We start from the raw sequence: 27,775 nt of genomic DNA, 5'->3' as shown, positions 1-27,775 counted from the left end.
TCACTTTGGTAACATTTAATGGACAAGGTCCTTATAAGTAGGCAAATCTGCAAGCTGAGATTTTTCTTCAGGTTTAGCTGTGGGTCCACTATTATCTCTCTGATGAACACTGCAGTTATATTAATAGGCTCACTGTATAAGAGCACCTAAGAGAAAGACTATAAATGAAGACTTTATAACATTTCAGATACATAAAAAAGCAGTTATAATCTCTGCCCTCTTTATAAATTAGTGACAAATCCATAATAACCTAGTAAGTTTATTTTATTATTTTAATAGGTGCTAAATATAAATACTTCTTATATCCTATCTATACTCTTGTACTACTTAAAAGTCTTCTATGAATATAAAGCTATAACTGTCTCTCTTCAAGTCTGTCTGTATCACATAAGGATTGGTCAGTTTTGGGCAATTCATTCATAGCCATCTGTCTTTGCTGAGTGGTCTTCACAAATCGAAGCAGATTGATGATGGCAGCAGGTGTCACTCCAGGTATACGACTAGCAGCCCCAATCTAAGAATTTAAACCAAAAGAGAAACATAAGTGAGTTATATCAAATCAAATCAAATCTATTTTGCTCCTAATAACAATCTGTATATTATAGTTTATAAAATATTTTCAAAACTTATCTTAATGTATCTTCTAAATAAACTTACTTAATGTATCTTCAAAGTAACTATAAAGTAGATAAAGGGAATGTGATTATTATTAATACCTTCATTTTACAAATAAGGGAAAATGAGGCTCAGATAAGTTAAAGTGATTTGTCAAAGATCACATAACTAATAGATGTTAGACTACCTACTTTTTCTTTTCATTAAAGTAATGTAATCTCAGCAGTGTGTTGGGCAGCACCCTATGATCTCATGAATACTTCTGTGGTTTATTTTTACAGTGAAATGTATGAATATTCACTCTAAGTGGTATAAATAACCTTATGTCAATTCAGGTCAGGTTTGCTACCAAATGAGTCTGTAGCAGAGCTTGTCAGAGCTTTTTGTATCCTAGAATTGTGGCTACTGAGTACCTGAAACATGGCCAGTATGACTGAAGAGTTGAATTCTGAGTTTTATTTAATTTTAGTTAATGTAAATGATCACATTTAGCTAGTGGCTATCATATTGGGCACTGCAGCCTTGACGATTCATAAAAACATAACAAAAAAAGGAACAGGATATACAGAGTTATAAAATGTAAGGCCTACATGCTTAGTTTCCACGGTGACTATCACTAAGAACATCATGTTTATATTGATGGAATCACTCTTCCCTTTAAAAATAATTTTTTTTCAAAAATTTTTACAGGTTATGTTTTTGTTAAATGCCTTTTATCATATGAATCACCACTAAAAAAAGCCACTGCCCATTAAACTATGATATACCATCTATTTTTAAGATACAACTCAGTTGCAGAGATGTTAAATGTGCATCTCAGAATCAGTCAATATAGCCTCTTAGTCTTCAAATATTTGTAATTAGAAGTCCAATACTGTATACTATATAATAAAATTTTTAATTTGTTTACAGACATTTACAGACACACATACACACAAACTTAGATGGAAGCATGGGGTGAGGGACCTTTTTTGGCTCCCCTCTTCCTCCTATGGCTTCTAAGCCAACACTATGGAACTCCTAGGGTAGGGATCCAAGCGGTGATTTGAAAACCATTCACATGTATTAACCTAATGTGGTTTCTTTTATGTCATGCATTATACTAGTTTCCACAGTGGTTTAGCACATAGTTGGGACTAATCAACTAGTTATTTATCTAGACTAAGTTTTTTTGTCTCTCAAAAACAAACCAACATCTGTCATACAAAGAGATGTAATTATGTGACCACTGTAAATCCAGGTTTAAAAAATTAAAGCACTGGCTCTTTATAACCTGTCCACTGCCTGGTTTCTTACCGTTTCTGGGCGACTGAAATGTAGCTTCTCTCTAACTTCATAAGACAAAGACACATCTCTGAGGGTTAAATAATCTAGGTCTTTTGGCAGTTGGAGCGCTTCATCTTGCTGAACTTCCTTTATTTCTTGTTGCTGATGGAGCAACACTGATTCGTAAGTGGCTGGTGAACAGAATTAATTATGTTATGATACTCAGACTATATTAGAAACTTGTGTTTTTATAGCTTTTTACAATTTACAAAAAACTTTTGTATACATTATGTCATTCAACACTTTTCCCATTATGTCATTCAACACTTTTCCCAACACCAGAATATAAATGGGTAAGTGTTCCCTTTTGTAGATGAGGAAATTGAGGCTAAGTGAGAGGGAGTATCTTGCATACCAATTACAGCATTCTGTTTGGTAGCTTACTGCATGTCCTTTTCATTTCAAAAATCTGGAAAATTGGGGCACCTCAGTGGCTCAGTTGGCTAAGCATTTCCCTTTGGCTCAGATCATGATCCCAGTTCCCGGGTCCCTGCTCAGTGGGGGGCCTGCTTTTTCCTCTCCCGCTCCCCCTGCTTGTGCTCTCTCACTCTCCCTTTCTGTCAAGTAAATAATATCCTTAAGAAAAAAAATTTGGAAAATTAAGGGTCTCCTTGCTGGCTCAGTCAAGTAGAGCACGTGACTCGATCTCGGGGTTGTGAGTTTAAGCCCCATGTTGGGTGTAGAGATTACTCAGAAATTTAAAAAATCTGGAAAATTAAGATACTGCTTTTCTCTCAGTGCAAATTTTCCTTCTCAGTGTAAACCCTCAACAGGCTGTGGGTTTGAATTTTAGGTCCTAAAGATCAGCTGTTTCTTTAAGAAAATGGTTTTCAGAATTATGTCCATATAAAGCTATAATTTTTAAAAGTGGAGATTTTTAGATGTAATACATAATTTAAGGTTTTATTCAGAAGTGAAGTTAGAAGGATAATTTAGCAATTATTTCGTATAGCATTCTGTTCTTTGAAAAATAAACTCAGAGCCTGTTTTAAAATCTAAATTGAGGTGGTGGTCATTGTATCCTGTTCAAGAAAGCCAGTCTTTCCTAAAGGTTTTGGTAACATCTGCTTCTATTACTGACTCTATAGGAGTCAGAAAATCTCAGCTCTGAGCCTGGCTCTGTCAATGAATTACCCTCTGACTATGGGCATATCATTATCAAAAATTATTATTAAAAAATGTATCATTAACATTCTGGGCCTTAGCTTCTTTTACCCTTTTTTTTTTTTCTTTGTCAGTAGGCTCCACACCCAGCGTGGAACCCAATGTGGGGCCTGCTCTCACAACCCTGAGATTGAGACCTGAACTGAAATCAAGAGTCGGACACCTGACTGATGGAGCCATTCAGGTGCCCCATCTCTAGAAATTGTAAGGGCTGACTCTGATGACTTCTGATGGTCTTTATGGCAATAAAAGATAGTTGTGAAGTGCACAGGCCTCACAGTTAGACAAGCTAGGTTCAAATCCCAGCTCTGCCACTCACCAATTGTGTGATCTTGGGCAAGTTACCACTTAATGTAAAATTAAGACAATAATGCTAATACCTGTCCTTCACAGGACAATTCTAAATACCAAACAAAATACTGCATGTAAAGGGCTTAATACAAATTATAATATGACAAACTAATACAAAAAACTGTAATATAATTCTATGACTCGTAAATAGACCCTATAGAGGATCATGGAATATAAATGAGAGATAATATATATGTTAAAGGTATATTTATTTAAACTTCCAAATACATAGCAAAACCTGAGAGGAAATACAAAGAAGAATCTGAAGTTGATTTCTGCCATCAAGAAACTTATTATCTGGTGGGGGGGGGTCCATGTAGTGATTTGAGAATCAGTGATATATTTTAACCTAATGTTTCTTTTAAGCCATGGATATAAGCTAGAGCCTTTATATATGCCAGAGTCTTTAAAAAACAAAGCAAAATAGTAGCTACTCTGTGGCTGAAGTCAGGGTTTTCTATGAACAAGTTAAATTATTCTGGATTATTCTAACTCAAATCTGGGGATTTATGGAACAAAGTAAAATTGCAAACCAAGTTTAAAATATAGAATTTAGGGGTGCCTGGCTGGCTCAGTCGAAGAGTCTGTGACTCTTGATCTCAGGGTTGTGAGTTCGAGCCCCACACTGGGTGTAGAGATTACTTAAAGAAACTTAAAAAAATAATAAATGAAATACAGAATTTAATCACCTATTCCCAAGTGATAACAGCCTGAATGTTCAATAAGTAATTTTTACTCAATAGAGAAATCATGATGTTGAAATAAAAGGTCATCTTTCTTTCTTTCTCTTTCTTTCTTTCTTTCTTTCTCTCTCTTTCTTTCTTTCTTTCTTTCTTTCTTTCTTTCTTTCTTTCTTTCTCTTTCTTTCTTTCTTTCTTTCTTTCTTTCTTTCTTTCTTTCTTTCTTTCTTTCTTTCTAAGATTTTATTTATTTGTCAGAGAGAGATAGAGCGAGTAGCAGCGGGAGAAGCTAGCAGAGGGAGAAGCAGGCTCCCCACTGAGCAAGGAGCCTGATGAGGAACTCAATCCCAGGATCCTGGGATCATGACCTGAGCCAAAGGTAGACATTTAACTGACTGAGCCACCCGGGTATCCCTGTCAACATTATTTCTCATACATTAGTATGTGTATAGTGTCTGGTCATTTGGAATAATGATTCTAGTTTTGGTGAAGTTTCCCTTTGTTTCTAGACTTCTGTTAACTTGCATGGTGGGATGATAGGTAGCACTTGGGTCATCCTATATGTACAGCCAAAGCATAGCAAAGTGATAGATCTCTCTGGAACTGAAAGAAAATGCCATTGCTAGAAGGAATACAGCATTCTTACCACTTTGGCTGGTCTCCAAGGAATTTAAAGTCCTTTCCTGTTTGAACAGTACATCATTATCCAACTTTTCCTACCCTTCTCCCCAGCTCTTTCTGTTCCCTGCCTTTTTCTCCACATAATTTGCCACCCCAGGAAAAAACATCTATCAAAATGCAGAAGCTGATATTATTTTCAGTATTTTTATGTCTGAAATTTTTCATAATGAAAAACTTAAAAGAATAGAGTACAAGTACAAAGTCATCTGTAGCTTTGATGGTCAGTACACTTACCGAGAATATGAGAGCACAATATATGTTAAAATGTACAGGGCAGGCTCTGATTTGCCTGATACAAAGTATTTTAATGGCAGAGCATTCCAGTATATTGTTAAAGCCAAAGACAGTATTATTTTTCTCATCGTTAGAACATCAGATGGGGAAAATGTAAAAGGAAGTTTAAGGGAAAAAAAAGTTTCGTGTTTTGTGTTTTTTTGGTTTTTGGGGTTATTTTTGGTAAACCTTATAGCATTTCCCAAACTTGAAATGTGCTCACAAATTACCTAGGGATCTTGTTAAAATGCAGATGCTTACTCAGTGGGTCTGAGGTAGACTGAGATTCTGTATTTCTAACAAGCTCCCATGTGTTGCAATGCTGCTAGCCTGGGAACCCCACTCCAAATAGCACAGAGCCTAAGATTATGCTGGTTCTACGTTAATAATGGCTTCTCTTAACGCAGAGCTCTTTCTTAATGAATCTGCTGTCCATTCATAATTTGCACAAATAAGAGAACGTATAGGCATGTTAAATAAAAAATTATTTTCTACCTTCTATTTTCAGTCTTTCAGCTAGCTCTCTACATTTAATGTACTTCTTCAAGGGCTCTGGAACAGCCTTGGCTAACAACTTCATGTCAACTTCTTCATACTTCAGAACATCTAGAGCTCTGCAAATACACCAAAGTTTCATTAGTGTAGGGGTAAAAACAAACAAAAACCCAAAACAAAATATAGGGGTCTATATCATACAAGCCAGATTAAGAACAAGATTCCTTGGAAATAATGCCAAATCTCAATTAATACTAATATCAAAAGATATACTCCAAATTGTTTCCAAGCACAGTCAGCAAATGCAGATTTGCAACACAGAACCTCAATAAGACTAATTTGTAATTCTCCCCAACTCCTTTCCTTTATCATGAGAAATAAGTTGTTGGTAAAAGTTGCATTACTATAATCCTTTTGTCCTCCCTTTCTTGTAAGGATAAAATATCCTATGATAACAAGGGCTTGAATTACCTAAGAATTTACATCTACATCATGTTAGGTCCCATGTCCTGTGAAGGAGTCATCCCCTGCATGCTTGAAAGCAGCTGAATATCTCTTTCTTGCTTTTGCAGAACTCCCCAAGTAAAAACAAGAGGCCCCTCCCTGTATGTTTTAAGGCTCTGTAAAACAAACTGATGAAAATGGTGGTCAAGGGTTCCTAAGTATTCTTCCAGTCGGATATTTTCTAATTTAGTATAATCTACATTTCAATTTTTACTGATTGGGAACTCCAGGCAGCTAATTCTCAGTTCTACTTCCACTACTCTGGTTAGGCTAAGGCCTCCTGAGCCAAAGCAAGGGGAGAGGAGAGCAATCAACACACGCAGCTAGTAGAGACAATTGCTAAAATTGCAACTTACATGGCTCACCAAGAGAACATGTCCCAGTATAAATGCTGACAGGTAGATAAGGTGAGATTTGCAATAACTTGACTCACTGACACTTGTTAAGATCCAACTAGAGAGAGAAACTTCGGGTATGTTTCATCTCCAGAAGTTCTGGTGCTCCTTTGGCCAGTTTAATCCCTTTCATAGTGATCTCAGATTCCTTCTTGATATCAGCTACCCCCACCCCCTAAGGTGAACTGGACCAGACCAGTTGCTGCTCTGTACATTATTACTGACTTCATTTACATGTGACTTTTTTGGTTATAATTCATTCAAAAGGTTATTGCCAGGGTAACTAAATGTGGAACATAATGAGTTCCATTGTTGCCAAGACCTTGGTTCTACTTAGTTGAACTATGGTACTGCCCTTGGCTCACCTCATTCCTGGGGTCCCAAGACTGCAAAATACCCTGCAGTTTCCTTCTCATTTTGTTTGGTTCTCACAAGACTCACTGATCTGTATAATTTCCCCATATTTACTGCCTTAATTTGTTTTACTTCTATTTACTAATTTTGATCTTTCCCTCTAATAGATTACATTTTTGATAAATTCTGTCCACCCAAAATCAACTAAATTAATTATCAAGTCAACAGAAAGTCAGATCTGTCCATCCAGGGTTGCCAAGTCTTCCCAGACCTCCCAACCAACCTTCTTTACTGTTTATTACCAATCATGCATGATCAACCTTTGCAAATACTTGACTCATTTCTTCCTCAGACCGCCTGCTCTAGGAATGTCCAGAAATTCTGGGCAGTTTTGCTGTTCTTCAAGAGACAGATTAGGTCAACTAACTACAGAGGCCTGATCTCATAAGCCACAATGAAACCTTCCCTAAGCTCCAAAAGGGAAATGGCTGGGTTGTCTTTTCTTTTCTTTTTTTTTTTTTTAAAGATTTTATTTATTTGACAGAGATAGAGACAGCCAGCGAGAGAGGGAACACAAGCAGGGGGAGTGGGAGAGGAAGAAGCAGGCTCCCAGCGGAGGAGCCCGATGTGGGGCTCGATCCCGTAACGCCGGGATCACGCCCTGAGCCAAAGGCAGACGCTTAACCGCTGTGCCACCCAGGCGCCCCTGGGTTGTCTTTTCAACTACAGAACAGGGCGCCTGGGTGGCTCAGTTGGTTAAGTGTCTGCCTTTGGCTCAGGTCATGATCTCGGGGTCCTGGGATAGAGTCTCCCGTTGGGCTCCCTGCCCAGCAGGGAGTCTGCTTCTTTGCCCTTCCCCTGGCTCGTGCGTGAGCGCTCTCTCTCTCTCAAATAAATAAAATCTTAAAAAAGAAATAAACTACAGAACATACTGGAACACAGCTAATGACTAATCAAAAAAAATGTTATCTTGGAATCTAGCAGGATGGTGACGACCTCAAAGAAAAGCCCTTGACCATCCAACTTAAAAGAAAAAAAAATTTTTTTAAGATCTTATTTATTTGAGAGAGAGAGAGAGAGAGAGAGACAGCAGAGCGGGGGTGGGGAGAGGGAGAAGCAAACTCTCTGCTGAGCAAGAAGCCCAATGAGGGACTTGATCCCAGGACCCTGGGATCACATCCTGAGCTGAAGGCAGACGCTTAACCAACTGAGCCACCCAGGCATCCCCCAACTTAAAAATTTTTTTAAAATAATTTGTTTATGGGGCGCCTGGATGGCTCACTCGTTGGGCGTCTGCCTTCGGCTCAGGGCGTGATCCCGGAGTCCTGGGATCGAGCCCCACATCAGGCTCCTCCGCTGGGAGCCTGCTTCTTCCTCTCCACCCCCCACCCCCGCCTATGTTCCCTCTTTCGCTGGCTGTCTCTCTTTCTCTGTCAAATAAATAAAATTAAAAAAAAATTTTGTTTATAAGCCTTGGAACTGTTCTCAAATCCAAACTTCAAGACTTGCTTTGAATCAAGCCTAAGCCTCAGAGTTCAGAGCTCTCGCAGAGAGAGGACAAGTTAGCATACCTCAACAGAACACAAGAGAAAAATCTAACACATCAGCGTACTTCCCTATAATCCTGACAGGAAATGTGTATGCAGTTACTTACGTATCTCTTCTGTTAAAATGCCTGTTCAAAGTCTGGTTCAACTTGTGAGTGCTTAGCACAGAGCCTGGCATGTATACAGTAAATGCAATAAATGTATTTTGACCAATTTTCTATCTTTCTAGCTATATATATCTAGGCATTGATAAAGTGAGTTCATTTAGGGAGACTGAATGCTAGACTGTAAATACTCTGCTGAAATCAAATATGGTGACTGGGACCCTGGTTTCTCCCGAAGGGAAAGATACCTGAATTTTTTTTAAAAAAGCACTTGGCTAAATTATTATTTTTAAAATCACTTTAATAAAATGGCTACTCTTGGGATTAGTTTGGTAAAAATGTAAAACTGCTAGCCTTTTCATTCACATTTTTATTCATTGATTAGCATTTTATTTTATTTTACTTTATTTTATATTTTTAAAGATTTATTTATTTGACAGAAGGAGAGAGAGATTACAAGTAGGGGAGCAGCAGGCAGAGGGAGAAGAAGAAGCAGGCTCCTCACTGAGTGGGAGCCCGATGCGGGGCTTGATCCCAGGACCTGGGGATCATGACCTGAGCTGAAGGCAGACACTTAACTGACTGAGCTACCCAGGCACCCCTAGCATTTTAAACTGTATTAAAAATAATCACTTACTCCGCTGGCAATGTTACCTCAATACACATTAGTCACATTTAATGCAAATTCTAGTTATATAAATTTGAAATAGTACAATATTTGTCAAAACGAAGCATGATGTTATAAATTCTTTGCACAGGGTCTGAAATAATGTGAACTTTCCTAAATTTAAACAAACACCAGGAATACTGAGTAGATTATAAGCTATATACTACTGCCACCTCCCAGTGCCACTTAGCTGGTAAATATATCCACTGGCCTCATTTGTCAATCAGGCTGTCACTCCTGTGAATAAGAGTTCTTGGTTTGGGTGACTACAATGCAGGTTCTTTAACACTTACTGTTACTATAATTAAAGATCTGCTTAATATCCTCTAACAGTAGTGTCAGTGCTTTGGGAAATTCCTATGAAAATGAAAACTTGGGAATAGAAATGATAAGACACCATGATGAGATGAAAGTCAAACAAGGACTCATTATGCCAGGCTGTTAATCAAGGAGAGAACATTCGAAGATTAGCGATAATAAAAAGCAGCATTAAAACGGGTACACCTTTAAGTCCACAAAATCCCTCACAAGGAAAACAGGGTTTAAAAAAAAAAAAAGGAAAAATATAAAAGAAAAATATATTGGAGACATAGCTGCAAGATCAGTGCCACCATACTCGCTTTTTTTTTTTTTTTTAAGATTTTATTTATTTATTTGACAGAGATAGAGACAGCCAGCGAGAGAGGGAACACAAGCAGGGGGAGTGGGAGAGGAAGAAGCAGGCTCATAGCGGAGGAGCCTGATGTGGGGCTCGATCCCATAATGCCGGGATCACGCCCTGAGCCGAAGGCAGACGCCCAACGACTGCACCACCCAGGCGCCCCCACCATACTCGCTTCTAAGCGAGTATGATTTTATATTTATCCTTCTGGGCACCTCCCCACCTGAATTAGCTTACATTTTCTTAAACAGGAAGAATGAGTGGTGAGATATGCAGATTTTGAACTATGCAATGTCCTTAAGAACGTATCTATGAAGCAAAAGCTCTATATTAATGTGCTTTAGATTCAGAGTCCATATAACCAGAATGATAAAAGCAAGGACAAAAAAATACCCCTAACATGTAGCAAGGAACTCTGCCAGTAAGTCCACAGAATTTAAAATACTGTGTCTAACCAAAGAGGTTTTTGGGGTGCCTGGGTGTCTCAGTCGGTTGGGTGTCCCACTCTTCATTTAGGCTCAGGTCATGATCTCAGGGTTGTGAAACTGAGCCCTGCATTGGGCTCCACGCTCAGTGCAGAGTCTGCTTGAGATTCGCTTCCTTTGCCCCTCCCCACCCTCACACGTGTGCACTCTTTCTAAAATAAATAAATAAATACGTTTAAAAAAAGAGAGGCTTCCAATTATTCCACACTTATAAAAGAAGGCAGATTAACAGTATTTCTGGGTTTGTACCCTCTAAATCTTCGGAAAGCCAGAAGAACTCAATGGGAGCCTCAGAAATATTTTTTTAAAAAATAAAAATAATAATTTAGAATCATAATAAAGAGATGAGTTACATCTAAAGGATTTTGAAAAAAAGCCAAAAGTAAGCTAAATTCATTTAAAATAGGGGATCCAAAAAAATAAAAAATAAGTTAAAAGGGGAATCCAGAAGTAATGTCTCTCTGATACAATCTCACTTTTCTGTAAAAAGTGAGAAAAGTCTATATTAAAAGTGCATACCTGAGAGGCAGACTTTTACCAATACTTATAGAAGCCTCTGGAATTAACTTTTTCCATTTAGAACTTGAAAACTCAATGGATTTTAGCACAGAAATGCCTTCTTCCAAAGTAGACTTCATCCAAGAAGCTCTTTCATATCGTTGTTGGGACACACAGCCAACTTCCTTATACCCTAGAAGAGGGGGGAAAGAATATAGTGAGAGAGGTTTTAAAGAAGAATAAACCTGGCTGAGGACTCAGTGAAGGGCTACCTCGGAAGGTGAGCCTGCTGTCGGCATTATCAGGGCGCAGTGACAGACGGAACTCTGCTCGGCTTGTAAACATGCGGTATGGTTCGTTGGTACCCAGCGTGGTGAGGTCATCAATCAAGACTCCTATGTAGCCTTCTGTTCGGCTGACGACAAAAGGAGGCTTGCGTTTGACCCGAAGACTTGCATTGATTCCAGCTATTACACCCTACGAGAGGACCGAAATGTTTAAAAGGCCATTATGAACTGAACGAAGAGCTACCCTACTCAGAACACTACCTGGGAAAAGCCTCATTGGGTAGTAAGAAAGCAGGCACTGCCCAGAAGAGAGAGAACAGAGAAAATGTGATACATATTTGAAAACAGAATACAGGTAATGTGCCACTTTAGCATGCTATGTTTCATTGTTTTCAAAAATATTTAACATTCCTGATAAGCTCTAAGTGGGCTAACATATTCTTTAAAATCCACCCATAAAACTCTTCTAGCCTTTTCTCACTTACAAGTAAAAATAACATAACTTCTCACTTAAAAGGAATATGATAATTTGCAATAAAGTTATGTTGAAAGAACTAAATTTTCTTTTTCAAAAAATTTCAGGGGCACCTGGCTGGCTCATCAGTAGAGCATGCAACTCTTGATCTTGGGGTTATTAAGTGTGAGCCCCACGTTGGGTGTAGAGATTACTTAAAAATAAAATCTTTAAAAAATTTCAAAATACAGTAAATCTAATCAAATATGATAGACCTAGGAGCTCAGAAAAGAGAAAACCACAAGTGTTTAGCGCAGCATAAGAAATACCGCCAATGATACTGTAATAGGGATGTAATGGGGCGGATGGTAGCCACATCTGTGGTGAACACAGCATAATGTATAAAATATATATATGTCAAATCGCTCAGTTGTACACTTGAAACTAATGTAGCACTGTGTGTCAACTACATGCAAATAACAATATTAAAAAAAAAAAAAACATAACCCCCAAGTGTTTTTTAAATTCTATTGTATATCGTAGCCATCCCTGTATACTCTGAAACAGAAATAAGTCTTCTATTACAATTTATGAGTTGTATCTAACATCTGTATAGTTATCACAACAGAAATTAAAAGGAGGAACACCAGTTAAATAGTCCTTTTCTGTTTACAGTAACATTCGAGCAACCGCTTACTTGAGCTGCAGCTTCCTCATAACCAGTAGTGCCATTTATCTGTCCAGCAAAGAAGAGCCGCTGCACCAAATGAGTCTCAAGAGAAGGAGTGATCTGACGGGGGTCTAGGTAATCATATTGAACACCATAGCCTGACCAAAAAATAAATGATACAAAATACGTAAAAACAGAGCTGGATTTGTCTCAAAGCAGAGATGCAAAGCTTATCGTTAAATGCTCTTGAAAAACAAAGAATATTTTAAATGCATAGATGTTGGGCTTTGTCTTCTGAGCCTCTAGGCAACTATGACCGTAGCTAAGACCTCCTCAACTGTCTGCTAAAGCAGTGGTGAGCTCATATGGAAGGGCAGCTGTGGTTCTCTTTACCTGGCTGAATCATTTTGGCTTTCTCCAAGCCTTTGATGCATGTGATCATTTTCTCTTGTAATTCAGCTGGTAGTGTCACAGATAACCCTTGGGGGTAGATGAGGTCAGAATCCATTCCTTCAGGTTCCAGCCAAACCTGATGTAGACGGTTTGGAAAACGCAAAACCTTTGATTCAATGGATGGACAGTATCTAGAATAGGACAATGAAATTTAAAAATTTAATGAAGCAAACAAAATAGGGTTGACAGCATTCCTTAAAGTAATGTTTTGTCCTTACCGGGGTCCTCTTGTAGTTTCCTTAACGTGACTATTAAGGTGAAGGTTCTCAAGGACAATCTCATCCACTCGAGGGTTGGTGTGAGTCAAGTAACATGGCAGCTGATCTTCTGGCTAAAATATAGGAACTACTTATAACAATGTTTGCTTCTTTACTAGTTTGCCTTTTACTCAAATAAATTACACACATGATATGCACTTATTTTCTAGACATTAAACTGATGCCTAATGCTGAGTACTACTAATGAAGTATTCTTGTCAAAAACAACCCAAAAGATGAACCTAAATTTAAACAAGCCTCTAGGGGCGCCTGGGTGGCTCAGATCATTAAGCACCTGCCTTCGGCTCAAGTCATGATCTCCAGGTCCTGGGATCGAGCCCCACTTGAGGATCCCAGTTCAGCAGGGAGTCTGCTTCTCCCTCTCCCTCTCCCCCTATTTGTGCTCTCTCTCTCTCAAATAAATAAATAAACTAAAGCAAAAACAAAAAAACGAGCCTCTAGATCTACCAATTTACATAAGATATAGAAAATGGAAGAAAATATTTAAGGCACCAAAAGGAAGAAATCAGAGAAATCTAGAATGTGGGAAATTCTAGACAACAGATGGCTCAGTTTCTTCCACATATGTAAAAAAAAAAAAAAAAAAGGAGGGGAACTGTTGTTATAAGGCATATCATCCAACTCAATGTATGGTCCTTATCTGGTCCTTATATTCTGGGTGTGATAATGATATTGTGGTTGGTTTTTTACAAAGTTCTCATCTGTTAAAGACATATACCAAAGTATTTACAAGTGAAATGATGTGATATTTGGGACTGTAGCTTTAAAACTTCACAAGAAGTCGGGATGCCTGGGTGGCTCAGTGGGTTGAGTGTCTGCCTTCAGCTCAGGTCATGATGCCAGGATCCTGGGATCGAATACCCCACTGGGCTCCTTGCTCAGTGGGGAGCCTGCTTCTCCCCCTGCTTGTGCTCACTCTCTCTCTCTCTGACAAATAAATAAATAAAAACTTAAAAACAAACAAACAAAAAACTTCACAAGAAGAAAGTGTTAAGAAAAGATGAAACAGAAACGCCAGAAAATGTTACTTGTTGAAGCTGGGTGATGGACACAGAGATTCATTATGCTATTTTTTTCTACTTTCCATAAACTTGAAATTTTATAATGAACAGTTTAAAAATATACACACTAAGAAAGTAGCATCACAATTTACATTTTACCAATGCAAAAATATAAAAGTGACTTGCTCAAGATAGCAGAATATTTGGAGCCACTTATCAAGATAGCACTCACCAGAAACTAGGACCGTCAATTATTAGTCCTCAATTTTAAACACACAATATACCTTTTTTTATAATTTCAAACGTAGGCAAAAGTAGCCTGTACTCTTCAAAAATACCAGTGTCATGAAAGACCGAGGAACTGTTCCAGATGAAAGAGAAATGACAATTAAACACTATATTTTTTCCTGGATTGGGGGGAAAAAAAAAGTTGCTATAAAGAACAATATTGGGACAATCAGCAAAATCTGACCATGAACTATATTTATATTAGATAACAGCACTGTATCAATGTTAAATTCCCCAAATTTCATTACTGCAGTGAGGTTATATAAGAGCGTGTCTCTGTGCTTAGTTGAAATCCATACTCAAGTATTTAGAAGTAAAGGGTCATGATCTCTACAACTTACTCTCAAATGTTCTGGAAAAAGAAAAGAATAAGGATAAATGTCTTTATTACTGTTTTATAGATAAATATAAACATATATCTCTGTATTTCTATATGTAAAGATAAATATGGTAAAATATTAACAGTGGGTGAATTTCAGTGGTTTACAAGAGTTTGTTTTAATGGTCTTGCAATCTTTATGTAAGTCTGAAATTGTTTCAAAAAAGTTTAAACTGGCAAAATTATTGAAGTAATGAAACTTAAAGAACTTATGGGAAACACCCAATTAGCCAAATTAGCTAATCCTTTTAAAGATCACTCTTTTGTACCCTAAGTGAAGGAATGAAGGGAGGAAGGGAAGAAGAGAGAAAGAAGAAAGGGAGGAAGAGGGGGATGGAGGGAAGGTTAGGTTATGTTCTGCTGTGAATAGCCACCGGCAACTGTAAAGTTAAATTTTCATAAATTATCTTACCTTAATCCACACTGTCTCATTGATAAAACTGAATGGTATGGATGGATTATCTGGCGTCTGCTTCTTTAGAATGCTGAAATTAACCGACTCTTTGGCAATTCGGGGTGGAGTCCCAGTCTTCAATCTTCCCACCACAAACCCCAACTTCTCCAGAGTCTGAGCTAACCCTATGGAAGGCTGATCACCTAAACGCCCCGCCGGATGCGTCTCCAATCCAATTACAATCACGCCTCTCAGGAACGTCCCGGTAGTTAGAACCACACTCTCTGCATGTACTGTGCTTCCATCCGCTAAAGGATAAGAAAGAGTAACATTGGGACCTGTTACCATGGATCTAATTGAAATGTGGCTATTTTACATTAGAACTACAGAGAAAATTTGTCTTTAGAAATTTGAGAAAGAATTTTAAATGAGTAAGAGGGCTGAATGTTATTAATACCAAGAATCCGAGACAGCTGGGAGAACATAATAACATATAAAAACTAATTCACATGTTCCTAAGATCATGTTAGTGTGTTGAAAAGTTAATTTTTTAAATTAATTTTAGACTCCTGGTTAAATATGACAGACTACCTCACATGATGTCTTCCCCCTCCTAAAACTCCAAGAAAATGAAATAAAGGGGCAAAAAAAGGTGGAAGAGCAATAACTGATCCAGCAGAGGGGAGAAGGCTATAACTCAGGAATCTGAGGAGAACGTACCAATGAGAATGAAATAATTTGCTCTGCAAAGCTTGCACTGGAGAACTGAGAATGAGAACTAAAGAACGTAGGAACAAAGGTTGGGGCTGAAAACGAGAGAAATAGTTAAAGCTATATATAAAGGTTTTGTGTGTAGACAGACCTATCTCACAGGAAAATGTTAAGCTTATTCTTTGGGTAATGGGGAGTTACTGTCTAGTGGGTACAGTTTCAGTTTAGGATGATGAAGTAGTTCTGGAAATGGGCGGTGGTAACAGTTGTACAACATTGTGAATGTACTTAATGGTACTGAACTGTACACTTAAAAACGGCAAAAATAGCAAATTTTATGGTATTATATTTTGTCACAATAAAAATTGTGCCTATAAAATATAAACAAAGTCAAAAAATAGCATTAAAACATTTTTTTAAAGATTTTATTTATTTATTTGACAGAGAGAGGAAGAGAGCACAAGCAGGGGGAGCAGCAGGAAGAGGGAGAAGCAGGCTCCCCGCTGAGCAGGGAGCCTGATGCAGGGCTCGATCCCAGGACCCCTGGGATCATGACCCGAGCTGAAGGCAGTCCCTTAACCAACTGAGCCGCACCCCAAAAAATAGCATTTAAAGTTACTAAATTAAGTAACAGAAGTATAAACAAATTAGAGGTATAAAGGTCTTCACTAATAAAAATATAATCATTTAGTCTGTAGAGGAAAGGAGGAAGGGGAGAGAAAAGGAAATGAAAATAAAACTAATTTAGTAACTATTCAGAGAGGAAAGCCAGTAAACACTGACAGAAGAAAGAGAAGATTAAGCACATTATATAAAATCAGTTACTAAAGTAATCACCAGAACAAAAACACAAACTTAAAAAAAGAAATAGCTCCCCAAAGCAAAGACACAGATTAAGTGGTTAAAAAAACAACAGTACAGAACAGTGTGGATAATATGCTATTGCTATGTGATAAAATACATATATATCTGTATGCATGAAGATATATACATATCCAGATGGAGAGACTACACAAGAAACTAGAAATGCTCCCGAGGAAGAAAACTGATTGGCTGGGGGACAAGATGAGAAAGACACCACCTTTTCACTCCACATTCTTTTGTCTCCTTTAAACTGTTTACTATGTATATGTATTCCCCATTCAAAAAAATTAATAAATCGATAATAAAAATTACGTTCAAAACAGGGGAATTAAGTCAAAAACTGTATTTTAAATGATGAGACTCTCTATCCCAGCCCTCTCACCATTTTGTTCCCAGAATGCCAGCAGGTAGCCATATTAGCCCTCTTGGCAGAAGACTGATTATTTTACCGAATCAGTCATCAATGTTTGGTAGCTCACCAACAAAAAGGCCAGTCCAACACCTAATCACCAGATTATTATAGAGTAGGGCGAGAAATAAAGTTTAACGGTACACACATGAATCTTCCAGTGTTTTACTGCCTCATTTAAAAATCTGACAGCCTAGGGGCTCCTGGGTGGTAGTCGGTTAAGCATCTGACTCTTGGTTTCGGCTCAGGATGTGATCTAAGGGTCCCGAGATCAAGCCCCGCGTCAGACTCTGTGCTCAGTGTTGAGTCTGCTTGAGATTCTCTCTCCCTCTCCCTCCTCCCCTCCCACTTGTGCTCTCTCTTTCTCTCTAAAATAAATAAATGAATCTTTAAAAAAATAAATAAAAATAAAAATCTGACAGCCAAAGTTCCCTAGACACTTGAGGAAGGCCATGTACATGAAAATAAGCAGCCAAATAAACAGGATAAAGAATCTGGAGAAAATAACACATAGATCAAAGGAACCTTCAAAAATCAATAATTAAAATCCTTTTATGGATTAAAGAAGATATTAAATTCAGAAACCAAAACAAGATGCTAAGAAACAATCAGAAATGAAATTATAAATGAAAATATGGTGAAATTTAAAAAATTCATTACAAGGATTTGGACAATAAATTTAAGGAAGTTGTCTAAGAAAATAGGTCAAAATGACAAAAATAAAAATAGACGAAGCCCAGAAGACCAATCCAGAAAGGGATAGGAGTTACAGAAAGAAAGCATGGAGAAATAATAGAAGAAAATATACAGATCAAGGACAGATTTCCAGATTAAAAGGGAACACTTAGTATCCCACCATAATGAATGAACAAAGAGCAGACTAAGGGACACTACTTCAAAATTTCAGAAGACCAAAGACAAATACAAGATCCCAGCTTTTAGAAAGGAAAAAACCTTTCATATACAAAAAAATATAAATATACATTGAGCTTTTTTTAATTGTTGGTTTTTGTGTTTGTTTTTTAGTAGGCTCCACTAAAGCCCCCTAGTGTGGGGCTTGAACTCACAACCCTGAGAACAAGGCCTGAGCTGAGATCAAGAGTGAGACATTTAACCAACTGCGCCACACAAGCACCCCAAGTTTTTTTCTTTTTTAAAGATTTTATTTTTGATTCTAGTCCATACTGACTTAAAAAAATTTTTTTAACGTAATTTTAGTTAGCTAATATACAGTGCAATACTGGTTTCAGGAGTCAGTGATTCATCACTTGCATACAACACTGTGCTCATCACAAGTGTCCTCTTTAATACCCATCACCTATCTCGCCCATCCCCCACTGACCTCCCTCCATCCAACCCTCAGTTTGTACTCTATGGTTAAGAGTTTCTTGGGGCGCCTGGGTGGCACAGCGGTTAAGCATCTGCCTTCGGCTCAGGGCGTGATCCCGACGTTGTGGGATCGAGCCCCACATCAGGCTCCTCTGCTATGAGCCTACTTCTTCCTCTCCCACTCCCACACTGTGTTCCCTCTCTCGCTGGCTGACTCTGTCTCTGTCAAATAAATAAATAAATAATCTTTAAAAAAAAAAAAAAAAAGAGTTTCTTGGGGCGCCTGGGTAGCACAGTCGTTAAGCGTCTGCCTTCGGCTCAGGGCATGATCCCAGCGTTCTGGGATTGAGTCCCACATCAGGCTCCTCTGCTGTGAGCCTGCTTCTTCCTCTCCCACTCCCCTGCTGTGTTCCCTCTCTTGCTGGCTGTCTCTCTGTCACATGAATAAATTAAAAAAAAAAAAAAAAAAAAAGAGTTTCTTGTGGTTTGTTTTCCTCTCTCCTTCCCCCACCACATATGTTCATCTGTTTTGTTTAAAGATTTTATTTTAAGGGCACCTGGGTGGCTCAGTCGTTAAGCATCTGCTTTCGGCTCAGGGTGTGATCCCGGTGTTCTGGGATCAAGCCCCACATCAAGCTCCTCTGCTGGGAGCCTGCTTCTTCCTCTCCCACTCCCCCTGCTTGTGTTCCCTCTCTCGCTGGCTGTCTCTATCTCTGTCAAATAAATAAATAAAATCTTTAAAATAAGAAAAAAAGATTTTATCTATTTATTCTAGACAGAGAGAGTGAGAGAGCACAAGCAGAGGGAGCAGCAGAAGGAGAGGGAGAAGCTGGCTCCTCACCAAGCAGGGAGCCTGATGTGGGGCTTGATCCCAGGACCCTGGGATCATGACCCAAGCCAAAGGCAGACGCTTAACCATCTGAGCCACCCAGAAACCCCTAAAGATTTTATTTTTAAGCAAGCTCTATATCCAATATAGGGCTCAAACTCACAACCCCAAGATCAAGAATCGCATGCTCCAACTGAGCCAGTCAGGTGCCCCAAATATGCAATGAGCTTTTTAATAGCAAAACTGGAACCTAAAAGATAATGCAACAAGACTGTCAAAATTCTCAAAAAAAAATTTTAACTAAAATTCTATTCTCAGACAAATTAAGAAGTCAAGTCTAAGGAGAGTTTCAGATATGCTTAAACACAAAAAAACCCTACCTTCCTTGCCTCTTTTCTTAGGAAGCTACTGGAAGATGTGATCCAGCAAAATGAGGCAGTAAGAAAGAAACAGAAGTCTCAAGAAACATGGGATGATGTAACACAGCAAAGTAGTAAAAGGAAGGCTCAAAAGGAAGGCCTAGAGAGCAACTGTCCTGATTATAGCAGATGGACTGTGAGGGGGCTGAGGAAGTTGATGTCTCTGGGAGGGAAGCAGCAAAGAAAACACAGAATTGACAGATTACTTGACTACTGAGAAAATGATAGTTGTTTTTTTTTTTCCTAAGGAAAAAGCTGAACAAATCCATAAGTAAAATAAGCAAATAAAAAATAAAGCAAATATTAACCCCAGGCAAAGTAAAGAGGTATATGAAAGGAAACAAACATAATACACTACTTGGATGGGCAGTGAACAATATTTAATCACAATATAATCATATAAATACTATCAGTCAAAATTTATAGTATAATTACATTAGAAGGAGAGAAGGAAAGTAGGGGATTAAAGAGAGCTACTATAAAAAATTAATATATAATGTCTAATACTGATAATTTAGGGAGTACAAATACGAGCATATTATTTAGAAATATGTTAAGTACATACCAGAAGTGAAACTGAAATGGTTAAGGAGGTAACAGAGATAACTTTTTCATACAAACTCTTAAATTCTATTTGATTTTTGTAAAAATTATATGCATGCATTATTTTGATTAAAAAATTAATTCATGGGGTGCTTGGGTAGCTCAGCTGGTTAAGTGTCTGACTCTTGATTCCGGCTTAGGTCATGAACTCAGGGTCATGAGATCAAGCCCCACATCGGGCTCTGCCCTGGGCATGAAGCCTGCTTAAAATTCTTTCTCTTCCTCTCGCTCTGCCCCTCCCCCTCTCTAAAAATTAATCCATAACTCCTTTAAATAAAAAATATATAACATTGTATAATATAAATTAAAAAACTTAAAGTCAGGACTAAGAAAAATAAAAATTACAACAGAAGGATCAGGAGAAAAACACATTTATGCAGGCTATAAGGTACTATACTAAGATGGTATAAATGAGCCCAGAATTTGATGGAGCTTCATGAAGATGAAAGAAGCAAAACAATTTTTTATGCAGTCTTCCTTTTCCATGAAGAGAAAACAATTTCCTAGAATAAGCAAAACATCTCCACGTTCTGCTCTAAAGTTAATTTTTCACACAGAGTTTGATACTGTGATTATCAACTGCAAGCAGTACACACCTAAAACCACACCGCTGACACGGCATTTCCCAGTGTGCTCAGGCTCTGGTTCTGTAAGAATAAGGTCTTCTACCGCTCCCTCCTGAACAGCAAGCAGCGGTGTGTTTAGGATTTCTTTCTGCCAAAAAAGAACACAGGTTGAAACCTAACAGTTAAATAATCACGACAGTCTCTCCTGTTTTCAAGCCCCACCCTTACCTGCATGTTCTGCTTATAGAGTTTCCTATCAATCTGAGCTCTCAGACCCCAAACAGCCGGTCCCTTACGCCGGTTTAATACTTTGTAATGTACACCAGACTGGTCACAGATTCGAGAACACAGGCCATCCAAGGCATCAACTTCCCTCATTAAATGCCCCTTGCCAATGCCACCAAAGGAAGGATTACAGGACATCTGACCTAAAGAGAACAGACATAAAATAAATAAATATAGGAGCACTCTCACGTAGTGAGTGTTTAATAGGGAAATGTCTATACATGTGATTAGAATCATCTCATGTAATAAAAAACTTGAAACAAACACCAGAGAAAAAATTAGAAAAGCCCAATGGGATGCAAGAGTCATTCAGGGCATCCTGGAAGACAAACCATTGACTGTAGTTTCTTTTGAATCTTTTCCCTGACACATATTTTTATTGGTTCATTAGGTTGCCTTTTCCTTTAAAATGTGGCTTTCAAATGTTTACTTCATGAAACCTTCCCCAAATCAAGCATACTTTCAAGAAGTCCCCTGGCACTGATTTCACTGTTATGATCAATTATGTCTTCCATAATGCCATCTGCTGTTTTCTTTTTGCTTATTTTGTAAAAATAATTAAATTATAAGCTTCCTGAAAGTAGAAACCATATTTTATACCTTCTCCTTAAATTCCCCTAGTTTTATTTGGAGGTCTAAACTCATGTGGTTACCTCAATGGTTTTTATGGGAAGTGGAGGGATAGGAAAGCTATGTCAACATCTGTAGGTCCACTATCGCCACCACCAAGCCCTCTGCAAGTTTTTATAGTCTCCATAAGGAGGCTGAAACATGCTGTGATTAGGAGTATGGGTCAGGAGTGAGTGGAAGGGATCTGGCTCAATTCTTAGTTCTACCACTTAAAAGCTCTGTCATTTTGGCAAGTTATCTAATTTTCTCTACCTCAGTTTCCCTACTGTAAAAACAGGAATGATAATCGCAATAGATCATTTCCCCCTTCCTCTGAAACAGAATCACAATTTTATTTAAGTAAACACTCCTCTATAAGGCTTTGTGTTCAGGGAGTGTGACCTAAACTCAGTAGGAATAAATCTTTGTTGATCTAAGTAATCATGGTAATCCTGTTTCTATTTGCCACTGCCTGGGTTAGAGAGGGGAAATAAGTCATGAGGGGTGACCTATTGGGGAGGGGTTTCTAGGAATGGGTTGTTTTTCCTCTTTAAAGAGATATAAGGAGGGGGGGGAAAACCCTTCTTAGGCTGAAAGTTGTCATATCTGGATGTGACACCTGGAACTATTACAGCCATTTTGTAATCATGAGGCTAGCTAGCGTGAAGACAATTCAAGAATGGCATAATGGAGATATGGAAGGAATGAGTCCTTGGACATTGTGGACTGCTGAATTAACCAACCTTAAAACTGATCTACCTGCAAATTTCTTATTAAAAAATAAATTCTTGGGGTGCCTGGGTGGCTCAGTTGGTTAAGCATCCGACTCTTGATTTCGGCTGAGGTCACATCTCAGGGTTGTGAGATCAAGCCCCATATCAGGCTCTGTGCTCAGTAGGGAGTCTGCCTGAGATTCTCTCTCTCTCCCTCTCTCTCCCTCCCCCCACTCACTTTCTCTCTTTCTCAAATAAATAAATTTTTTAAAAAATAAATTCTTTGTTTAAATTAATTGAATAATAAGGATTTGTTACTTGCAAAGGAGAGAGTATACATAAAGCAACTAGCACAGTATCTGGCACAGAATAAGCAATGAATAACATTTACTAATAACTGTTTTATTTGCCAGTGTAAAATATTTCTCAGTGTAAAATACTCTCTGCTTCTGATTTTCACTTTTTCAAAAATCACATAATTTCTTTGAATTGGCTTTAAAAATTTTAATCATAAATAATTTTCCAACAGCAACATTTAAAAACTTACATGACTTTCTCAAACATGTAAAATATTACTATTGACATAAGTATCCTTACATGGTTATCTTAGAAAGTGCTCCCTACACTGCATACAATTGATAAACACAGTGAATATTTATCCTATCATTAAGTTTATATGAAAGCAACCAATATGCATTCCTGAGTTTCTAATTCAACACACTATTTCACATACAAATGTTAAGCTATTTCTTTTTTAAAGATTTATTTGAGAGAGAGAGGGAGGAAGTGTGAGTGGGGGGAGGGGCAGAGGGAGAGAATCTTCAAGTAGACTCCCCACTGAGTGCGGAGTCCCACTTGGGGGTCTATCCCACAACCCATGAGACCATGACCTGAGCTGACACCAAGAGTCAGATGCTTAACTGACTGAGCCACCCAGGCACCCCAATGTTAAGCTATTTTATTAAAGAATAAGAAAGAATAGTGTAATGAATTCCCAGGTATCAGCTCAGGTCCAATCTTACATCTTTTATAGTTCAACACACTTCCTTCTCTTCCAGACATTATATCAACTATAAATACTTCCGACAAGGACTTTTTTGTTTAGGAAAAAAAAAAAGACCCACAATAACTTAATCACACTTCAAATATCTGAATTGTTAATGAATAAGTAATCAAAATAGAAACTAAGTATGTGAAACTATATCACCAAGTATGATTTTTTTCTATCACTCAATGCTCTTAAGTAATCCTCTTCCAATCTTTAGAGAGGATACATTTCAGATACTTTCAGATCAGAGCTCATAACTCAGTGATTTGCTGGTGATGCTTTGCTTGGTATACATGAAGCTTTTGTTAAAAACTAACAAAACAGGGGCACCTGGGTGGCTCAGTCAGTTAAATGTCTGCCTCCTGGGATCGAGCCCCACATTGGGCTCCCTGCTTCTTCCTCTCCCTGTGTCTCTATCCCAGCTTGTGCTCTCTCGCTCTCTCTGTCAAATAGATAAAAACAAACAAAACAATGAATGAAGATATACTTTCCAGCTCACCACTGTACCATTATTCCATGTTGTTTTACACATTTATTTATTTTAAAATTTTATTTATTTATTTGTCAGAGAGACAATTTTACAATTTACAATTTCTGTAAGTCAAACCATTATGCTGTATACCTTAAACTTATACAATGATATATGTCAATCATATCTCAATAAACTGGGAAAAAACAGAGATCTATTATATGCACATATTTTGCAAATGCAAAAACAGTTAACATATTGTACTTTATGCCAAGCAGAGAGCCTGATGCGGAACCCCATCCCAGGACCCTTGGGATCATGACCTGAGCTGAAGGCAGACACTTAACCGACTGAGCCACCCAGGCGTCCCTATTTTTTTTTTTTCCCAAGATTCTATTTATTTATTTGACAGAGAGAGCAAGAGCACTAGTAGGGGGAAGGGCAGAGGGAGAGAGAAAAGCAGATTCCCTGCTAAGCAGGGAGCCAGATGTTGGGCTTGATCCCAGGACATCAGGATCATGACCCAAGCCAAAGGCAGATGCTTAGCCAACTGAGGCACCCAGGTGCCCCAGCTTTACACACTTTTTTTTTTTACACATTTAAATTATGTGTCTAGCTCCTAGAGCATCTGAAGCTGTGATCCCTGTCTTAGATATTGCTACTCATCAAAATGACTTAGTTTTTTAAAGATTTTATTTATTCCTTATTTATGAGAGAGGAGGCAGCGACAAAGGGGGAGGGAGAGGGACAAGCAGGCTCCACATTGATCTCAGAGTACAAGTGTATGTTGGGGCGCTCAATCCCACTACCAGGAGACTATAACCTGAGCCAAAACCAAGAGTCAGACGTCCAACTGACTGAGCCACCCAGGCACCCCAAAATGACTTGGTTTTTAATTCTCATTATAAATCAGTTAATTTTTAAAAAATCTCTAATCCCACTAATTCCAGACATTTTTCTCAAAGTTTCATCCCTAGAGATGAGTCTCCTTATACATAGGTGGGGAAAAAAAATTACTGAAATTCTACCACTTTCTTGTATCTCTGAACTAAACAACTTCTAGGTCCTTTATTGAATTACTGTACATTATATACCTACTTATAAAACTTACATTTGTGAAAGGCACATGCAAAGAAATCCTTGTCTTTTTAAATTGCTGAAAACTTTTTCTCAAATATATTTATCAATGTTGAGTCCCTCTCCTTAATGGGCATAAAAGTTGAACATGCCACTTTTCTTTTGCTTAACCCTCAACATCTTTCTCTACATAGAACTCCAGGAAACTAGCCTTCATTCCCAATCATTTGGAGTTGGAATAAGAAAGTTTATTTGTCGGGGCGCCTGGGTGGCTCAGTCGTTAAGTGTCTGCCTTTGGCTCAGGTCATGATCCCACGGTCCTGGGATGGAGCCCTGCATTGGGGTCCATCGGGCTCCCTGCTCCGAGGGAAGCTTGCTTCTCCCTCTCCCACTCCCCCTGCTGCTATTCCCTCTCTTGCTGTGTCTCTCTCTGTCCAATAAAATAGTAATAATAATAATAATAATAATAATAATAAAAGAAAGTTTATTTGTCATCTGTGTTCTTAGGTAGAGACTACTAACATTCCAAGTATGGTATCAGTATTTGGGGTTGACCATGGTAATAAAAATGTATAAATCAGTCCATTTTTCACTCTACCAAAGAATTTAAGTTGGCTATTTAGAAAAGTTTATGGTAAAAAAAATAGTATAACATCTGAACCACTTAATGGGTCAGGCACTGTTCCAGATGATTTGCATGTATTTTCTGATTTAAACTTTACAGCAAACTGAAGTTGGTGCTGTTATTTTTATTTCACACAGAAAGAAACTGAGGGTTAAATAAACTGTCCCTTGTCCACGGTAACACAGCTAGAACTCAGTGAAGCCTGGATTAAAATTCAGAATGTCTAACAATCTCTTTAATGGTGAACATTTTCCATGAAATGCATAGGTAATACGACACCGAATAAACAGGTGCACAAGGCTTTTCTCTTTGATTGTGAAATGCAAAACTAGTTGGCCAAAAAACATTATTTTCCAGGTTAGTAGAAAATAGAAGACTTTCTGCCTCTAACTTCATTATTGGCAGATGATAATGATTAAATCACAACAGGACAATTCCTGCCTTTTGCATTCTTAGGTCAGTTGAATCTTCTAAGTCAAAGCTATCTTTCTGAGGCCACGTAGAAATATTTAAGATACTCCACTATATTAAATTACCTTACAAGTGAGATTTTGATTCAAAACCAAAATTGTCGGGGCGCCTGGGTATCGCAGTCGTTAAAGTGTCTGCCTTCGGCTCAGGGCGTGATCCCGGCGTACCGGGATCGAGTCCCACATCGGGCTCCTCCGCTAGGAGCCTGCTTCTTCCTCTCCCACTCCCCCTGCTTGTGTTCCCTCTCTCGCTGGCTGTCTCTCTGTCACATAAATAAATAAAATCTTTAAAACAAACAAACAAACAAACAAACAAACAAAACCAAAATTGTCATCCACTAAGCTCATCTATAAGAGTTATTATCTCTGAAGTGCATTTATTTAAAAAGGAAACGGACTGTATTGTGTTGGTAGAGTAATATGAATATGGATTTTGGTAAGAATCCCTTTATCCCTCACAGAACTACATTACTTATATTTAATGATCATCTTAGTTCAATAATACTTTTTTCATTAAATTTTAAAATTATTATTGAAAGGTAGTATCTAGTCTTTTTTTTTTTTTAATGTGAACAACACTGAAATGTATAATAAGCAAAGTGTAATGTTTTGGATAATCACATCACTCCCCTCTAAAAGAATCACTCTTAACAGTGTATATTTCTCCACAGTTAGGAGCTAAATGGTAATTTTTAAAAAGTACTTCAGTATCAAATATGTGATTTATTCACAATTTTTGCAAAATACAGTTAATATTTCTACTGTTCACTCTTAAGCAAAATGAAGGAGAAAAAAGACATCAGCTTGCATGATTTACAAGATGATATTTTAGCTAGCATCTATTATGGTGCTAGAGAGAGATCTTGCTTTAAATTACAGCCGTCCACCCATTGCCTATTAAGTGCGAAAAAAGCACTGCCAGTTCCTGAGCACAAAATTAGGAAACAAACACCAAGTAGACATATAGTATGCAATAAAAAGTAGCATCGTTCTTCAAAAGGGCTTCCCCAAATCTCGAGTAAAACACAACAGTCGTTTAACAAATAATTCCTAATAAATGTTAATTCACTCTATTTCCAAAGCAACAAGCTAGTAGAGGGTAAATGACAACAATGAAGAAACTATTAGCTTGTATTCTTAGTTTCCCCCTTTCCCAAGGCACTGCCCCCAACTTCCCCAACTAATTACTTCTGTCAGCAGCAGCACAATACATGGTCCACGGAACAGCCTAATCCAGGGTTCTGGGCCAGGCCTACCTCATCTGTGAAACTCAAATTAGGATAAAACCACAGACAGTAGGATTCTCACTAGCCTTCTGGAGAGGAGAGGCTGCCCGCATCAGGCCACTGGGAAGCGGTGAAGGGGCTTACTGGCAGCTTGCGTCCTACACTAAACTCCACGCTACCCGAACTCCTCACCGATCGTGTCCACGCGGTGGGTGAGTAGCAGAGTCCGGGAGCCGCACCGAGCAGCAGCGGCGGCTGCCTCGGTCCCGGCATGTCCTCCGCCAATGACTACCACGTCAAAGTTCGTAGCCAAGGGCGCCGCGCTTTCACCGATGAACCGGGCCAACGAAAGGTGGTTTTTGGTGAGGGAAGACGCGACACAGAGACCACAACCTCGGAGAGAAAACATAGCTGGAGAAAGGCAGAGTCTGACCCTGAACCTGACACGAGCTAGGCGCAAAACTTTAGGGTACCAGGGAAAGCCTTCAGGGCGCAGCCATCTTTGCTCTGATGTCACAG

General features: G+C 38.3%; 1 protein-coding gene across 3 annotated transcripts; it reads right to left on the bottom strand.

Annotated features, from left to right (window-relative positions):
* Nucleotides 1-246: 246 nt before the first annotated feature.
* On the bottom strand, nt 247-27,775 carry MTO1 (mitochondrial tRNA translation optimization 1). 3 transcript variants are annotated; one of them, XM_057303962.1, is made up of 13 exons: nt 27,449-27,517; nt 23,720-23,831; nt 20,963-21,162; nt 20,765-20,882; nt 15,023-15,312; nt 12,883-12,995; nt 12,605-12,795; nt 12,239-12,369; nt 11,073-11,277; nt 10,822-10,993; nt 5,586-5,704; nt 1,912-2,072; nt 247-514 (listed from the first exon to the last, which is right to left on the bottom strand). In XM_057303962.1, the coding sequence occupies exons 3-13, from the start codon at nt 21,155-21,157 to the stop codon at nt 353-355; spliced, it is 1,857 nt and encodes a 618-aa protein (XP_057159945.1). In that variant the 5' UTR covers nt 21,158-21,162; nt 23,720-23,831; nt 27,449-27,517; the 3' UTR covers nt 247-352. The 3 variants fall into 3 exon arrangements, with proteins under 3 accessions (XP_057159945.1, XP_026362866.2, XP_026362867.2); XM_026507081.4 differs by lacking the exon at nt 23,720-23,831 and having other exon boundaries at nt 27,449-27,775; XM_026507082.4 differs by lacking the exons at nt 23,720-23,831; nt 27,449-27,517 and adding an exon at nt 26,097-26,285.

The sequence above is a fragment of the Ursus arctos genome, unplaced genomic scaffold (assembly GCF_023065955.2).
Source record: "Ursus arctos isolate Adak ecotype North America unplaced genomic scaffold, UrsArc2.0 scaffold_29, whole genome shotgun sequence".
Classification (NCBI taxonomy): domain Eukaryota; kingdom Metazoa; phylum Chordata; class Mammalia; order Carnivora; family Ursidae; genus Ursus; species Ursus arctos.
Note: the sequence above shows the minus strand (reverse complement) of the source record. Positions and strands in the feature narration are given on the sequence as shown.

Bases quoted from the DNA above. Each gene is read 5' to 3' on its own strand.
- MTO1 (XM_026507081.4), bottom strand. From the start codon at position 27,665: ATGTTTTCTCTCCGAGGTTGTGGTCTCTGTGTCGCGTCTTCCCTCACC. The intron at 15,313-20,764 runs GTGTGTACTGCT...CTTATCCTTTAG, and splicing joins TGTCAGCGGTGTGGTTTTAG to CGGATGGAAGCACAGTACAT. The intron at 12,996-15,022 runs GTAAGATAATTT...CCTATATTTTAG, and splicing joins ATGAGACAGTGTGGATTAAG to CCAGAAGATCAGCTGCCATG.